The sequence below is a fragment of the Phodopus roborovskii genome, unplaced genomic scaffold, assembly GCF_943737965.1.
Source record: "Phodopus roborovskii unplaced genomic scaffold, PHOROB, whole genome shotgun sequence".
NCBI classification, from domain to species: Eukaryota; Metazoa; Chordata; class Mammalia; order Rodentia; family Cricetidae; genus Phodopus; species Phodopus roborovskii.
The window spans coordinates 1,271,210-1,289,584 of NW_026126516.1; the positions used below are offsets into that span (position 1 = coordinate 1,271,210).

The 18,375-nt window shown below is 44.9% G+C and overlaps 1 protein-coding gene across 1 annotated transcript in view; it reads left to right on the forward strand.

Annotated features, from left to right (window-relative positions):
* Tdp1 (tyrosyl-DNA phosphodiesterase 1) overlaps nucleotides 1-18,375 on the forward strand; it is a 73,294-nt gene that overhangs the window by 19,828 nt on the left and 35,091 nt on the right. Inside the window, exons 7-13 of the mRNA XM_051196453.1 lie at nucleotides 2,197-2,289; nucleotides 6,494-6,661; nucleotides 7,094-7,172; nucleotides 8,478-8,663; nucleotides 9,255-9,303; nucleotides 11,156-11,222; nucleotides 12,590-12,697. Coding sequence (XP_051052410.1) covers nucleotides 2,197-2,289; nucleotides 6,494-6,661; nucleotides 7,094-7,172; nucleotides 8,478-8,663; nucleotides 9,255-9,303; nucleotides 11,156-11,222; nucleotides 12,590-12,697 — 750 coding nt within the window. The remainder of the gene's footprint in view (nucleotides 1-2,196; nucleotides 2,290-6,493; nucleotides 6,662-7,093; nucleotides 7,173-8,477; nucleotides 8,664-9,254; nucleotides 9,304-11,155; nucleotides 11,223-12,589; nucleotides 12,698-18,375) is intronic.

Consider the following 18,375-nt stretch of genomic DNA (forward strand, 5'->3'; position numbering starts at 1 on the left):
GGAAAGCTCTTTGCTTTTCCCCAGAATTGGGCATGGTCGCCCCTGATGGCTCTAAGCATTAATGTGGAGAAACATAGTCCAAGCAGCTGAACGGACAATGTCCTCATCTAAGCAGGAGCCAGCCGCCGCCTGCTGGGACACATTTCTTCCCACCATCTTCCCCAGCTGGCCCTTTGCTCACCAAGCCCTCAGCCCCCACTCATTTTCTAGTAGCATAAAATGTTCACTGCCCCACCTCTAACCATGAGCCCTACACACGGTGCCCTGGCGTATGGGCATGTGTGAGTTCAGCCATCTTCTACAGGCTTGTTTGGTGACCTAGATAATAATCCCCTTTCCTCCAACCACAGAGTCTGCAGTTGTAAAGTGGGGATTACTTCTTCTTGGGAGTGTCTTGCCACATCCTAGAGCATCCAAAAACGGTGCCTGGTGTGGAGGTGCCTGCCATGCATTTCCTTGTTTCTTCATAGGCCACCCTTACATTTAGGAAGTAGCCCTTTTGTCAGCCCCACTTTAGGGACAGTACTGTGGGTCTACCGTTTTTGCAGGGAGACTTCTTCATTCCTTATCTTCCTATATTTCAATTGTGACCTTATTAACACACAGAATGTTGTCTATGAAAAGATTAATGTGTCTCCCCTTAAATCAATTCTTAATTCTGTTTGATAGGATTCACTGACATTGATACATGATTTCCTCGTAATTGATGCCTTGATTAATGGAAATATTTGTAAAGCTTCTATCTTGAATCCCTGGCTAGCTTATCCTTAATTGTAATCAGCTGCTAATGTGACAACTGTGTGTGTCAATTTGCCCAGGTTTCAGGGACTGCATTTCATAACTACAGAGAAGATAGCTCAGCAGCTGTCACTTCTTGAACGTGGCATTAATTTATTGTCTGCCAGCTTGAATTTCTTTCTCTTTCTGGCAAGAATCAGACATCTCATCCTCTTTTCTGGTCCTGTCTTTTCCCTTATTTATTTATTCATTTATTTTCCAAGAGGCAGGACCTTAGTCACACCAGAGCACAGTAACCCGAAACCTACCTGCCTAGCCCCGATCTCATGCACAATCCTGCCTCAGCCTCCCAAGTTGCTAGGGTTACAGGCACATGTCACCGTGCCTGGCCTTTCCCTTCTCCTTTACATACCTCCTCCAGCCCAGCTTCAGCTCATGGGGTTGTTCATCTAGGGAGAGACAGAGGCTCGTTGTTGTCATGTGTCCAGCAAGTAATAAGTAGCATTCTGGCCTCAGCAGAAGTGATAAAATAAGACAAGACAAGCCTTACGGCCTTGAGAAATGACTATGTGGTTCTGGAGAGAAGACTTAAGTGCTTTCATGACTGGAAACAATCTGTAGATACAAGTCACCCAGCACTAAGTTAGAAAATAAAGCAGGGCACCTCATGGGAATGAATCCCACGTGTCTGTTTAACCTTTACACTGTGGACTTTAATTCCGTCGTCATCAGGCCCAAGTTGGGGTTTATCCTTGGTGATTCGCATGAAAAGAGGAGGTCCAGGCATACTGAATGGTTTACTAAAGCTCATGTGGCTTCTCAAGGGCAGACTACTGTCTTTAGACTTCACCTTGAGAGCTCTTACATATACATTCCCTCCTCTCTTGCTGCAAATAAAGTTAAGGAAATATGCTTAGTGGTGCAAGAGGCCGCAGTGGAAAGAGGGCTCATTCATGGAGGAGGAAAGAGAAGACTTACTTCAAGCCCAGGTACACAGTGGTGACATGTATAGCGCATGGACATGTCTGATCAGGACAGGGCATCTCACAATCTTCAAACTGCAACCATTAGTAGAAAATACATTTTACGTTTTCAATACACTGCATGTGTGCATGCAACCACGGCCTGAAATGGGCTTTAAACATGCGCTGTATATGCTTCAGTTGTTGCTAGTGTGCTAGCCTGTTACACAGCAGGAGGCTCTGCTCCTACCTTGCTGGTAGGATGCCCTGTGGTCCCTCATAGGGAAATGATAGCCATGGATACTAAGGTACCAGTGAAGGGATGTGAGTTCATGACCCCCAGATATTCTGATCCTTGTTGGAGAGTTTATAATATTTAGAGTTTGGGTAATATAAGAGGTTAAGAGTTCCTCCAGCTGTTTCTTGCATTCTCATTAGAAACCTGTGTATTTGGAAAATTCTGTTCATGCTTTTGTCCACCTCCTTCTCTTTGAAGGAAAATGATGCTCTTGCTCTATGAAGAAGGCCTCCGAGTCGTCATCCACACCTCCAACCTCATCCGGGAAGACTGGCACCAGAAAACCCAAGGGTTGGTAGGACCATGCAGTGCATGGCAGTTATTTTTCCTGGCAAAGGACAAAGACAAATGTTATTTGCATTCCTCTTTTTCTTTCCGCTTTTCTACTTGTGTAAGTAATGCACATGTGCATAGGAAAGGGGCATACCAGAAGTGGTCGCGGGATTTTCTTTTGCATTGTAAAAGCCACACCTCCATCCCCACAACACTCTACTCCTCCTTGCTCTCCATCCCCCCTCTTGAGGTAGCTAGTGTTAACAGCTTGGCGTAGACTCATCTATGACCGTCACTGGTGTATAGGAATATTCACATGCCCATGATTTGTAACATTTATTATAATCTTCTTATTGTTTGAGAGTTTCTCACATGCACATCATTTTTTTAAATCAAATCTACCCCTTTATTCCTCCCCTGTGTACTCTGACCATCTCCTCTCAACGTCATGTGCTCTGTTTGTTTATTTGCTTATTGAGCCTGCGGGTTCCACTTAGTGCCACACGAGAGTAGGGCCATCTACTGGAATGGGAAGGCAGCGAAGAGAAGCGGGGTTTGTTTTGTTTTGCTCTGTTTAATCATTGTGTGCAGGTTTGTGTGTGAGTGTGAGGACGGCACATGTGTGCCAGCCAGCACACACATGTGGAGGTCAGATGACATTCCCCAGCCTCAGCCTTGGTTGAGGTGGGATCTCTTGCTGCTATGTACACCGGGCTAGCTGGCTGCAGCTTCCGGGGATGCTGCTGTCCCCAACTCCCATCTTGCTATAGGCACACTGGGATTGTGGGTGTGAGTTACCACGCCTGGTGTTGCGTGGATTCGGAAGATCTAAGCAAGTTCTTTAAACACTGTGCCATTGGTGTTTGGTTTTGGTTTTTCAAGACAGAGTCTCTCTGTGGCTTCGGAGGCTGTCCTGGAACTCACTCTGTAGACCAGGCTGGTCTGGAACTCACAGAGATCTGCCTGCCTCTGCCTCCGAGTGCTGGGACTAAAGGTGTGTGCCACCACCGTCCAGCCAGAGGGTTTGTTTTTAAGAGGGATTTTTATAGGTATGTTCAACTGAAGTTCGACTACTTCTTTCCTCCTCAGAGAATGGCTTTAATTCCTTTTATTCCTCTGAAGTTATTTCTGTACCTCCCTGCCTTCTCGGGAGAGAGCTGGCAAATAGCCTTCTCTGTGGGAAGACAGTGCAGGCATTTGTATAGCTTCGTTTCAGGATCCCGGTCCGCTCTGCTACTGCCCTCCCCTGCTCACATCTCCAGTATGTTGCCTAGCCTGGGCTAACCTCCGACAACCTTACCTCAGCCCCGGTGACCCATGGGTTGAACTGAAATAAGGAGTCTTCCAGCTCAACCTCTGGGCCTGCTTTGACCTTAGTGTGGTCTCAGAGTAGTGTTATTGTAGCTACTGCAGGATCAAGGGGTCTCTGCCAGGCTCTGAAAAGTGTTAGTCGTAAGACTCGCTCTTCTCTGTCATCCCATCCTTCTCAACACACACGCACGCACGCACACATGCGCAATCACACGCACATACACACATACATACACACACCTCTTTTACGTTGTCGGTGAAATCTCTGTGTAGCTATGTAGCCCAGCTGGCCTTGAACTCTCCATCTTCCTGTTTCGCCTTCCAAGCGCTGGCTAACAGGGCTGTCTGGATGTGCTGAGTACTTTGTCCACTGGGGAGCTGGGGACACACACACAGTCCCATCAGGAAAGGGAGAGAGATTTAGATAGGCTCCTTCCTAGGGAAACAGGGATTTTGAGACTAGACAGAGTCACGACAGCGACCCCCAGTCCTGGTGGCTCTCGGAGTCCCACCAGTGCCTCTAGTTCAGTTCCGTCTGGAGTTGTGAACTTGAACTTACGGGCAGCACTGCTTCCTGAGGCTTCTCAAGTGACTGCCATGAGAAGTAGGGGTGTGGCTGGTGCTTTGATTCCTTTCTTCTCTCTCTCTCTCTCTCTCTCTCTTTCTTTTTTTTTTTCTCTCTCTCTCTCTTTTCTGAGACAGGGTTTCTCTGTATAGCCCTGGCTGTCCTGGAACTCGCTCTATAGATGATGGATGGCCTGTAACTCACAGAGAGCCACCTGCCTCTGTCTCCCAAGTCCTAGAATTAAGCTGTGAACCACCACCACCAGGCCTTTTATTCTTTTCTTTTAAAATGAAAATCTAAAAAGCATATTAAGTAGGTTGTATAGTGTATTTAGGTCAGACTCAGAGCAAGCAGGTATGAACTGTTTCTCCGACTTGCCTCTCTACCAGCCAGCCACGCTGCTACAGGGCCTGTTGCCCTCTGCTTAGTCTGCTCTTGGTTCTCTCTGATACTTTGCAGTTCCATGTTGTGATTAGAAAACCAACAACAACACAAGAACATACCCTCCAAAGGGGACCAGAGAGATGGCTGAGCGGCTAAGAGCACTTGCCGTCGGTTCAGTTCCCGGCTCACACATGACGTCTCACAAGCATCTGGATTCATTCTCCAGTTCCAGGGGATGCAACGCCTCCTCTGACCTTCCCAGGCACCAGCACAGACGTGCTCATACAAGTGTAATTTTAAGAATCTTTTAGAACACCGAAACCTTTAAAGGCACTCTTGACGTGCTGTCTCCCCTGGTGGGTCGCCTTCCCTGGCCTGGCTTCTTCCCTGCCGTGCAGATGTCCCAGCCGCCCTTCTCAGCTGCTGCTTGCACCTGCTCAGGCCGCACAGTTCAGATCATTCGTTGGGTCGAGAGTTGGCTCAGCAGTTGAGAGCACTTTTTGCCCTTGCTGAAGATCCGAGTAGATTCCTAGCCGCCCATCATGCAGCTCATAGCTCGCTCTCTCTCAAAACTCCAGTTCCAAAGGATCCGGTATCCTCTTCTGGCTTCTGTGAGCCCCTGCAAGCATGTGGTGCATACACCTACACCTGTGCATGCACATTTGAAACAAATGCATGAAAATTCCAAATTCTTTGCCCCCCACCCGTGATGCTCTTATATTGTTTCACAAAGTTTTAAGAACACCTCCTTTCTCAGTACCCTAGATTAGAAAGCTATTTCCTGTCATGGTCCTCATCCAGAATATGCCTGTCTGTGAACCTCTTGTGCTTATGCTCACAGGCATCGGTGGGAGGCTACCTCACACATCTATCTAGCCTAGCTGGTCCCTTGACACCCAGAGGCAAAGAAAGCCCCAGAGAAGTCATAGGACCTGCCTATAATGGCAAAGACATCAGGAAGCAGATGTGGTCCAGATGTGGGCTACAGCCTTAGTCAGCCCTGCCCCTTCTATGCTAAGTTTCCCCCCGAGGTAAGCAGGGAGTAAGTGACATGTCACTCTTCTGGGATGGCACAGACTTAAGACATGCAGCCCAGAGTTCTCATCCAGCCCTACTTCCCATCCTGTTAGCTGGTAGCCCACCTGCTTCCTTGGGGAACAGCTGTGTAAAACAGGAATTGGGCCATTTCTGTTTGGGTTTGGCGAGTAGAAATACAGGGGAAATGGCCACAAACGGAAAAGAAAGTGACAGCAAATACAGTCTGGGGTCTGACCAAACCATTCATTGCCTCTTACGGCTCCTTGCAACAGCAGAACTCCTAGAAGATCATCTAGTCCTAGAGGCTCAGAGCTGGACTGTTTTTGCGATCTACCTGTATCATATCGTATTGTGTCTGTTGGTTTAGATACAGTTATTTCCCGTGGTTAGGTATATTGTAGAATGTTGTAGAAGTTAGGGCAAAGACGAAGTTTGGGGGGAAAGGAATTGAGATGAAAGTTGTCTAATTTTTTATCACTGTTGAGTGCTTAGCAGTTTGAAGCTAATGTTAAATGTGTTACATACTCATTCCAGGCACCAGAAAATACAGGACATGAAAATATCTCAAACCACTACAGAATGTGTATATTATTAAAAACAGTTTTCTTACTGAATATAAGCTTGCATATATATTTTTTATTGGTATAGATAGCTCTTGATTCTTAATTTGGGTAAAGAGCTATACTGGTAAGAACATGGTTTTACATAAAGAGATAGCATTCAGAAATAATCCTGTGATGGGGAGTCATTGGATCAATGTGATCAGATCTGTTTCCTCCTGCCAGAAATCACTCAGTCACCATGTAAAGATGGTGGCAAGAATTCACCTCTTGCTTCAGGCGAATACATAACCATTATTTGGTATTGTTAAAACGAGAGCTCCCAGGTGTTAAAGGTTATTTCTTTTTTTCTTTTCCATTCTAGAATATGGTTGAGCCCTTTATACCCACGACTTAACCAGGGAAAGCACACATCTGGAGAGTCAAGCACCCATTTTAAAGCTGACCTTATCAGTTACTTGATGGCATACAACGCTCCCTCTCTCCAGGAGTGGATAGACACCATCCAAGAGCATGATCTCTCTGAAACCAAGTACGTGTCCCCTCACCAATATGGGGCGGTGGGTGCTGAAAAGGAACTCCTGAGCTGCAAGCCACACAAGTCTGGAAGGCAGGGACCTCAGGAAGGAGTGAGTGCTATTTGACTGTGCTGCATGAGAGGGTGGGGGGCGGTGAGAGCAGATTTGATCACTCCACATCTCAATGGTTCATGGGCATTGGGGTGGTGGTGGCTCTTAAGCCTCCCACTGGGGTGATCGTAGAGTTCCTGAGTTCTTTGCCTGAGTTCTTTGTCCTGCAGTAACTAAAAATGAACTCGGAGTAGCAGTTACCCTTAAGGAGGCATGGCCTTGGATTAATTGGCTCCTTGAACTCTTCCATTACATAGGTTTTTATGTGTATTTTGTGGGTTTAGGGTGTCACAACACAATTGCATGTTAACTTTATTGTATTTTACTTTATTTAGTGTTTACCTTGTTGGTTCAACCCCTGGACGCTTTCAAGGAAGTCACAAAGACAACTGGGGACATTTTAGGCTCAGGAAGGTAATGAAACTTTTACTGTTTTAACATTTAAAATAACATAATGTGAATCCTTTCTTCTTTTTCGTTTATGATGGACATCTAGTCCCAGGTTCAAATCCCAAACCTGTGGTATACAAGCCTGGTCTTGACTTATTCCTCAGCCTGCCTCTTGCCGGCTATGAAATGGACAGGATTATGCCAAGCAATGAATGTAAAATAGATTGTTCTGTCAGCAGGGGAACTTGTGGACTGGAACTAGGTGTCCGGCCTAGAAATAGAATGCATTAGTGTGGTCACAAATCCTGCAGGTTGAGTAGCATCTGGAGTTTTCAAGCCACTTCTCCTCCTACCTCATGCTGCGTCGTAGCTTAGTTCCAGGACAAGCAAGCAGATTAGAACATATGCATTGAGATAGGAGTCCTAACGGGGCTTTGCAAATATCCCTTTCATATTAGGCAGCCACACTGGAGGCCAAGGATTTTGTCTGTGCTTCCCCACCATCCCCCACCCAAGGCCCTTGCTTATGCTAGGCTAATGCCTACCACTGCACGCACAGCTGTGTCCCCGCCCTGGAGCACAGATCTAAGGTGAGAGCTGGAAGCTCTTTTCAAAGGGAATGGACCCGAATGTCCAATGGTTTAATCCTGTCAGTTTAGTTTAGGTATATTAGACAATTGTGATTTCAGGGTGGTTCATCTTGGTAGTTCTGCTAAGATGGGTCTTTGAAAATGTTTTATTCTGCTTTTGTTTCTAATGCAAATCAAAGAAATTTGGAAAGAGACTTTCTGTCCACATATGTCTTAGGGTTTCTGTTGCTGTGAGGAGACACCTTGACATGCCAACTCTTATAAAGTAAAACATTTAATTGGGATGGATTGCTTACAGTTTCAGAGGTGGGGAGCATAAGGGGTATGCAGAGAGTCCTACATCTTACAGGCAACATGAAATTGACTGACACACTGGACAGTATCCTGAGCACAGGAAACCTCAAAGCCTGCCCCCTACAGGGACACACTGTTCCTCCAACAGGGCCATATCCACTCCCAACAAAGCCACACCTCCTAATAGTATCACTCCCTATGAGATTATGGAGGCCAATTACATTCAAAGTACCACAGCATAATGGGTTGGGAGGGAGCACATGCTTTTAGTATTATAATTTCCAAAGAAGAAAGTATCCATGAGCATTATGTTGATGGCTGATGTTTTTCCTTGTAAGTAAATAAAGGGTATTTCAAAGACACAGTCCATGTTTTTAGGCATTAGGGCATTTCAGTTACTATTGTTACTACTGTGACTAATGCACTCACCTTTATTTCGGAGCAGCTTCTGCGGGCACATGCCCCATCTGTACCTGAAGACGAGTGCTGGCCCATCGTGGGTCAGTTTTCAAGCATTGGTTCCCTGGGGCCTGATGAGTCGAAGTGGCTGTGCTCAGAGTTTAAAGAGAGCTTGCTGGCACTGAGAGAGGGTGGCAGAACGCCAGCAAAAAGTGCAGTTCCTCTTCATCTGGTGAGCCCTCTTGCCGCCTGACTCACTACGCTGTAGTCCAGAAGAATTAAGACACAGCCTTCCTTACAATAGCGCTTCACCCTGTGGGGTGTGGAGAGAACACTGTTTTGTGGTCCTGGTGCCACCCAGCCAAGGGCTTCCGGTGTGGTCAGGAGCTACGGTGTAGCCACGAACCTGCCTGCTCTCTCCATTCTTCTTTCAAGTTGTCAGTCCAAGGGGGGAAATGCCAAGTATGCCGCTGCTGAAGAAGTATGTGCTGTGCTCATTATGTAGTGATTTGTGAGTCCATGGTAAATTAACTAGTTCATCATTAATTAATATCCAAGTTAATATTAATTTGGCATGTCAGAGGGGAAAACATTTAAAGTATAATTTTTCATTAGTTATATGCATGCTTCCTGTAGATTAGTTATTGGAAGTCTAGCTATACAGTAAGGTGGGGTTTTCTTTTAATTTAAGATATAATTTCTAAGTTTTTGTTAAACATTTTTTATTAACATTTCTATTTTCTTAAAAACAAGTCAACATTCCTTTCTTTCAACATGATTCATGCCAGCTTTATTGGTTTTCTTCTTTCTTGCTTATTTTTAGATCTATCCTTCTGTGGAAAATGTTCGGACCAGCTTAGAAGGATATCCTGGTAACTCGGTTGTGGTTTCTCTGTATATTCCCGAAATGCCTTGGGGCATATTTTGTTTTATTTATTTTTCATCAGAGTTGGTTAGAAATGTAGAAACAGTTTCCCCTTGCCCAGATAAAGCTAATGGATCGGGTATTGTTGGGCTGTGCAGGGTTCAGAGAAGGGCAGTTTAGACACACTTCCTTCGCCATCATAGTGACTCCATGCAGGGCAGTTTACCTCAGTTTTACTAAAACTTATTTACTAATAATCCAACGTGTTGATTGTCAAGACAAGATGTCCAACTAAAGTAAGTTCCCCTGCACTCACTACCCTGACGGTTTGGCTAGCATCCTTCCCTCTGCCCATGTCCATGGTTCTACATAGCCCTTCCAGATTTACATCCACATACAGATGCACTTGAGGCACTTAACCAAATGCCTAGCCTTCTTTTGTTTCTTTCTTTTAAATAACATTTTTTTTTCCATTTATTTTACATACCAACAAACTTTTCCTCCTGGTCTTATTTTCATTAAAAAAAAAAAAAAAAAAAAAAAAACCCTTCATTCTTCTCTTTATTCACTACTGAGCATTGAACTTTTAAACAGAAGCATCCTTTCTAATGCCATCCGGTTATTAACAAAAGCCCCAGAGAGTACGCCTTTGGGAGAATCTAAGTCTGATTGGCATTCATGACTTGCTGGTAGCAGAATGCACTAAATTAAACCTAATTTTGCCCATTTGTTGCTTATGAAATTAGATGTGACCTTGCCAAAAGAATCTCAATAAAGTTCAGAGTATATTTGCCATTTGTTGCTCTTTAAGAACAAAATAAAATTACTTCACCTTGGCTCTAGGATATGGGTAGTTTTTCTTTCTGTACTTCTAATAGCCTAGATCTATTCCAAGTGCAGTTTTAATGAGGGAGAGCATGACATTCTCAATGAAGTAGTTTTACAAGTGGTTCTACAACAGAATATGTTTTTAGCTATTTGCAGTAGGAGACGGGACATATCTTACTGGGTCCTGGAGTTGTCTAAAGCTCTCTGCACATAGATTACTGTGGGGAAGTTCCTGATGAATCTACAAATGGATTTTTCTTACCAAAAAAAAAAAAAAAAAAAAAAAAGAAGAAGAAGAAGAAGGCAGAAGTGTTTGTTGCATGTTTTCGTATCTTCCGGTTCTGTGAGAATCTCCTCTGCCTGCCTGTTTGGAAATGGCAGAGTATAAGGGCAAAGTCAGCAGGATTGGGTTTGGTTACTGCCTTCCCAGATTCCCTGCCCAGGACCAAAACCTAGTGATGTGTTTCATACCCACTATGGTTGTAAAACAGGCCCAGATTCTCTCTGGGGTCTTTTCTAGTACTTCAAATCTATATGAATATTCTCCCCACTGAGTGATTAAGTGATCCCTTTTCTTTTCAGATAGTAAACTGTTTATATGCCTCTTCTCCCAGAGAAAGGAAGTTCATAAAAAAGATGTACCTAATTTGAGTTCTGGTAGTGTAGATCGTTGATTCCAGCTTCTCTGGAGGCTGAGGCAGGAGGGTCACAAATTCAAGGCCAGTCTGGTCTACAGAGTGAAACCCAGGCTAGCCTGGGCAATCTCGTGAGACCATAAGTAAAGAGTAAAAATATAGCTCAGTGGCCTGGCCTGTGTGAGCACCAAAACAAGCACAGACACAGAAAGAGAGAGAAGGTGGCGTGCCTGATGTAAGCATGGGCATTTTCTTTCTGTGAGCTTTGACTTGGGATGATGCAGCGGAGGCACTTGTCTATCATTTCCCTCCTCACTGTTTACAGAGATTTTCTTCTTAGTGAAGATGCCTCATATTTCATTATGTTTATTTGTTTTCTTTTCCTTCTTTTAAAAGCTGGGGGTTCTTTACCCTATAGCATCCAGACAGCTGAAAGGCAGAAGTGGCTACATTCCTACTTTCAGTAAGTAACTGCTTCTCAATGCTGCTCTTACTTCGTTAGGACCAAGAATGTTGTGTCAGTCTGCTCTTTAAAAAAGTACCTTATATAATGCAGCTATATTCTTTCATCTACATATGCTAGTGATAGAAATAATTTAAAGCAAGGTTTTGAAAAATTTTTGGAATAGGTTTTTAATACCAGAGTAAAATTTATAACTCTGTGAAGTTTCTATTTAAATATTAGCAGGCAAGGAAACAGATAAGTAAGAGATTCTGCCGGGTAGTCTGTGGTTTACATAAGCAGCATTCAGTTCACTTAGCTGAAGCGTGAAGAATAACCACCCAGACTGTAGTATGTAGGCCACATGCCACACTCTCCAAGGGTAGAGTCCGTGCCGCTGTCTCCAGGATAAAGACTGTGTTTGTTGTGCCGGCAGAGCTCAGGAAACAGGTGATGGATGAGAAGGGAAAGGAAGGCTTGTCCTTTTCAAGCTACAGCACTTGCCCATCCCAGATGTTCTAGACCAAGCCCCAGGGTCTAGAACTCACTTCAGTAGTGGCTTTGCAGCTGGGCAGCCAGAAACGAGAGAAGGAGTCCATCTCCATAGCTTTGTGCTGAAATTCCTGTTGGCCAGAGGCATTTCCGTCATATCCGCTCTAAACGGAGAGTTCCTTACTGAGAACTTACGTGCTGTGTCCCTGTCAGTTTCAGATTCCTGGGTTCACTCTAGGAAAGACAACAGTGGCCTTCTTAACCCCGACCCTATGCTGGCAAACTGCCAGTTAGCTTGGGGAGTAACCCTCTTCTAAGATAGAATCATGGCCTCATGCCTCCTCGGAACCCTAACCTTGAAATATTGGAAATGTGGGCGTAATACTCAAAGCCCAAACTAAAGCATTTCTGAGTTATCCCCTGCTGTTTTAGCATTCCACTCCCTTTGCTTCTTTGGGGAAGCTTCCATGGGAGCCACTACTCAGTAGTGTGCACTAAAGGGCACTGTAAGCTTCCTGCTTCCCAGATCTCACAGTCCAGCCAGAGACAAGTGTACACACGTGCAGAAAGCACAATGGAACCGTGTAGTGCACGTGTGCTTGCATGCGTGTGTACACGTGTGCATATGTGATAAAGGAAAGGATAAGATGCCCCATGTCCAGGGGCTTTGATGCCCTTGTGGCCCACACTGAGTTTCCTTGTTTGACATCCTTATTTTGCAGAATGATTGCGTGTTCTTCTGTTCTCTGAACAGCGTCATCAGTCACCAGGTCACAGACCACGTTCCTGCTGTCTGTTTAGATAGGACGTTGCTTTTTGTGTAGTCAGTTAGTATAAGAGTTTTGTCTGTCTTGGATTCTTTTCTAATTGGTGGCTTACGTCTCTCCTGTCACTAGCAAGTGGTCAGCAGAGACATCTGGCCGAAGCAACGCCATGCCACATATTAAGACATACATGAGGCCCTCATCAGACTTCAGTAAACTGGCTTGGTTTCTTGTTACAAGGTAAAGGGGCCTTATATGTCTTGGGGGGGGCAGTTTTGTAGCTTCTGCTCTGCAGATGAGTGGAGGCCTAAAAGGTGAAGCATCATAAGTTATTATAACTCAAAGGAGGCCTGTGACTAATGTCTTATTGAATGTGTGATCATTGCCTGATTGTTCATGGCTATAAGATCATGTTTATAAAATTTGCATAAACTTTGGATTTATTTCTTCTTGTATGCTGTAATAATGATGGTTAAGCAAACTGACATTTAGGATAAATACAGAAGAAGCAGAAAATATTAAAATGATTCCTTTTTTTTTCTACTAGCATCTCTTTAGATAATTAAAACTTGAGCAATCAAATCTCTCACATGCCACTTTAAAAACGTCTTTATCATGATATAATTCACATACCATAAAATCTGTGCATTAAGGTCTGCAATTTAACAGTCTAACATGTTTTCAGAATTGTACAACCATCCCCATAATCTAATTTTAGAATATTTTAATCACCCCTAAAAGGAACTCTCTACCCACTGACATTTTTGTTTCTTTTTTCTTTCTTTCTTTCTTTTTTTTTTTTTTTTTTTTTTTAAGATAAATTGCTTTGCCCTTTGGAAAATAGCTGTGACTAAAACATTAGTACCTCGCGCCTAGTCAGAACTCAAGCACTGGGCATCTCTTTGTGATTCAGTAGCCTAATTGATGTCAGTCACAGCTAATTACACTATCACCGGGCGGAATTACTGCTTTAAGACTGAAATGGTGCGCAAGAACCTACTTCTAAACCTAAAAACCTTTAACTTTTTGTGGCTAACATTTGCGCCTGGTCCAGGTAAGAAATACTGACCCAAAGAGACAGTTGATAAACATGATGACAGAGGTGCATCCTAAAGGCTTTTTGCAGCCTCAGAGCGTAACAGAAAGACAGACTAAAAATAAACATCCAGGATGCTTTTCTGTCATGTAGGAGCTGTATAAACTTGGGGCGTTTATTTCATCTGTGTTTCTTTCCTAGCCTGGGAAAAGGAAGAGGTGATGGCTACATTCGGGGTTACTGTGAGCGTTACATGAGTTGTCAGAACTGGGTACCTGGAATGGAACAGGTCCGCAGCCTGTGGTGTCAGACGTTGTGCATGATGGAAGTGGTTGTGTACAGTGAGCAGACACACATGCAGGCAGGATGCGCACAGACATTAACATTTTCATTAAAGATCATCCTATCTCCCTCCTAATAATTGGCCATCATTGAGCAGCTTTCTACCTTTGTGAGGTATCCTCACCTTCAATAACTCTGAGTTTATGCCGAGGCCAAGCCACATAGTATACATGTGTTTCTTTTCTTTTATGTAGTTATTTTGTTGAAAAAGACCTCATAGAGCAGCTCAGGCTGACCTTAAACCCATGGTAATCCTGCTTCATCTTCCTCAGTTCTGGGATTACAGGCATGAGCCATCAGGCCTGGCTCAGTGCTCATGTGCGTTTGTGCATGTGTGCATGTTGTGCACACATATATATTAGACAAGGTCTGGCTGTGTACCTCTGGCTGGTCTGGATCTAGCTGTGTGAACCAGATTGACCTCAGACTCACAGATCCACTTACCCCTGTCTCCTGACTGCTGAGATTAAAGACATGGGCTACCACATCCAGTCCAACACGTATTCCAGATAAGATACAGACCACATCATTCAGGAAGTCTCGTGAGCTCTGCTTGTAGGATCTATGTGAGTGGCTATGATGGATAATCAAAGAAAGCGTGGTCCCTGCTGTTCATAAAAGGCACTAAGTGATGCCCTGTTCTTTCTATACTTTTACTTCCTGCTTGTTGAGAGGGTGAATGAAGTGTGCATCAAGATCTCATGATCATTGGATGCTGAATTGTTTTCTCCGTCTCAGGCACTATTGTGTGTCATAGAAGGCAAGAAACAAAGCACCTACTCCAGTATGAGTTTTCAGTTAGGGTATAAGATGGTAGGCAAGGCCAGGATCTATTGTGAGGGGGTTCAGATCAGGCCTGTAGCAAATGCAGAAATGTTTGGAGCACGTTTGAGGGATCAGAGAAGGTGGCCCTAGGAGGCAGGGTTTAAGCTGATTGAGGGCAGAACACACTGGTCAGAGGGGCCAGCTCAAAGCCACTCTCTCATGCAGGAGAAAGTGTAGAAGGTTGAGCTCTTCCTGTGCTGATATGCAGAACTGAGCCAGATAACTCCAGGGGGCCCTGAAGTGCAGTGACATCATCGCTAAGTGTGTTGAAAGCTAGGTCAGGCTGCTGAATGGAGAGTGGGTGGTTAGGAGGGAGTGGACGTGGGCAGCAGAGGTTGTCTGCCAGTCACAGAGCTCGTGCTGTTTATGGGCAAGAGCTGGTAGAAACAAGCTTCCCCCAGGGTGGGGAAGATGGCGTAGTTTATACTTTAAACCTCCGTCAATGGGACAGTTTGAAGCGGTGGGATACACACAGTCAAGGAGCTAAGCAGAACCAAGCCCAGACTTCAATTCAACCTCTTTGAATCCGCGAGTGGCTGAGCCTCTCCTGAAACACAAAGGCAAGGTACAAAAGTGTGCTGGCGGTTTGGTGGAGAGACAAGTCCCACAAGCACGTGCCACCAGTGGCTGAACAAATGACACCTCCCTAGGGAAGCTGGAGTCTGAGTAGCAGCCATGACTTAGCTAACAGTGCTTAGGATAAATATCCCATTGTAAGCATGGAAAAGAGCAGCTGCTATTAGTCAGACTATAATAATCACCCTGTGCATTAGCCACTCAGCCTGTAAATTCACAATGATGGCAAGAACCGTGGAGCCTCAGAATCCATCGCCAGATCCTCGATCCAGCCCCTTGGTCACCCAGGTGATCACTATCAGCATGGCAGGCCCTAACCAGGATGGAAGAAACAGGTGTATGAAGGAAAGGAACTAGAGAGAACTGGCATCCTCTAAGCAGCTGTGCTTGCTCTTTTGGTCATCTCAGAGTTTTGTGAGACGGCATGGGCCCCTCCCAGGCAGAAAGGAAAGCTGTAGAGTTGAGGCAGCTCCACCAACCACTCTGCAAATACGCATACCCACACAGTGCCATGGGGACAGAGGAAAGCTAGGCCGAGCTTCTTGCCCCTGTGGAATTTACAGTTAAATGAAGGAGATGGCCAAAGCCGGTCATGCCACGTGTATTTTATTTGATCCCCTGATGCTTTTCTGACTGTTCTGCACAGGTATGTTGTTCTTCCCTAGTAGAGCCTGAACTTGCAGCTATCCAGGGCTTGACTGACACGTGGCTTCCTCACCTGGTTGGATTCGGTCTCCTGGACTTGGACATCATCAACATCATCATTAACAATTGTGATTACTGGCTTCCCCTGTAGGCCCTGACACCAGCCTGTGTCTCTCTTGTTTAGCATAGGCCAGCAGCTGGCAGGGAGCCTGGCATGCAGGAGATGCCCAGTACAGATTCCTTACCACGGTTAACTAATGAAGGCAGAATTGAGGTGGTAATGGTGGAGAATCTGCCTAGACTTGGTGCATGGTACATTAGGAGAAAAGCTGTAGGGATGACCCCTGAGCGGGGAGTATGGCTGGAAGGTTGATGGAGTTCATTGTTGACTTCACTGTAGAAGTGAGGAGATGGCTGCCGGAGGGTGGCAAATTTGACTGCAGTTCCATCCCAAGCACATACAGAAATAAACCTAATTGCATACTTAGCGTAGTGAGACCACAGAGGTTTGAAGTTCTGTTGTTGTGGTTGTTGTTATTTTTGATGAGGTTTTGGTGTGGTTTCTCTCATGCTCATCACTGATAGCATAAGGTTTTGTGACTTTTCTGGGAGCGAGCAGAGCAGGCTGCTGCCTGGTGCTGAGGAACATTCTGGTACAGTGGCACATACTTGTAATTCCAATCCTCTGGGGCCTGAAGCAGGAGGATCACTGTGAGTTCAGGGCCAGCCTGGACATGAAGGCAAGACCCTGTCTCAAATCGGAGGTGAGGTTTTTAATATGTTCTATCGCCAATGAAGCAATGTATAATAGTCTTCCTTCTACATTAAGAGGACTAATCATCCATTCATTCTGGACATTACATTGTTCTTAGTCATTCAGTGTATCTGTTGCTGTATTGAGCACTTACTGACCAAGCCCTTTGCTAAATGCTGGGGATATGGTAATGGACAACCATTGGCCTGGTTCTGGTGATGGGAATCACATAAAAAAGCAAACAAGTGTATTCATAGTCAAGCGGGGGTGAGTAGGACAGAGAAAAACAAAGTAGAATGGTAATTTATATGCACTGACCTTCATTTGAAGTTCAGGAAGATCACATAATCCACGTGCAGTCCATTAACTTCCCTGATGGCATCTGGCCCAGGATCCTGTGGTGATTGTTTTGGGGGTGGCAGCTATTGAAGGAGACCACCTCCAAACAGTGGGGGCTTCCTCCCAGAATCCAGATTAGGCACAAACCACACTCAAACACCTGCTTTCACAGAGAGATCTTTTATTAAGCAGGGAAGAAAAGTTAAAGCGGCTGCTTTCTGACTCAGGCAGAGAAATAGCAGCAAATGACCTTGCAGGTGTGATTTTAAGAGGAGGAAAAAGGGAGATCTGTGTTTGAGTGGGCTAGGATAGGGTGGTAAAGGAGATAGGGGACAAGGGAGAAGGGAAGGGAACAATGGAGAAGGGGAAGGGGTATTAGTCCTAGGGGGACAAAGGATAGAGGGAAGACAGACAGGCAAATGATGGTTTATAAAGGTAAAGGAGGAAACCCTGTGTTAGGATGAGGTGTTTAATGTTAACTGGACATGTTAATTAGATGAACCAAAGGGGGCTTTTGATTGCTGGACTTTGGTAGTCGGCCTTATGGGGTGGGAGTGGTAAATAAGGAAATAGACCTTGGTGGCTAACGTTGGGAATGTAATTGGTTTTTGGCAAGGCAGAGGAATGGGGGAGAAGGATAAGGTCTGCCAGAGCCATGCTCGCCATGCTCAAGCTGGCTAGAGTCCCTTCAGCATTTGCTGCCAGATTAAATGAATGAGGAAAAGGCTTTTCTTGCTAGTTGGCTTAAATTGCTTGTAAATTTAAGCTAGGTTGTAGTCCTTACAGGCAGTCAGTAAGCACAGAGGGGTTAAATGAGGGACTTTGGAAGGCCAAACAGTGTGACTCCATCAGCCACATTCTGAACCACTGCATATAGGATGGTGTGGACCAGGTAGGTGCTGCTTCTTAAATGGGAGGGAGGGTCAGGGAAAAGGAAAGGGTCAGAGAATAGCTTGAGGCCAGCCTTTTTCTGTGTTAGGGATGGGATTGCCAGGGAAATCTAGAGTTCCTGAGGCTTTTATTAGTCACAGACCTGTAGATGAACCTTTCTGTCCCGCCAGCCAGTTCCCGGGTAACCACACAGAGACTTAATATTAATTATAAATGTCCGTCCAGTAGCTTAGGCTTGTTTTTAACTAGCTCTTATAACTTAAGGAGAAATTAACCCATTTCTATTCATCTGTGTGCTGCCCCAAGGCTTGTTTACCTCATCCATGTACTTACATGTTGCTTCTTCCAAGTCTGGGTGTCGACTCCTTAGACTCTGCCCTTTATCCTCCCAGCATCCTCCTAGTCTGGTTCTCCCACCCAGTCTCTTCCTGCCCAGCTATAGACCAGTCAGCTCTTTATTAACCAATGAGAGTAATACATATTTATAATGTACACACATTGTTTCACAGC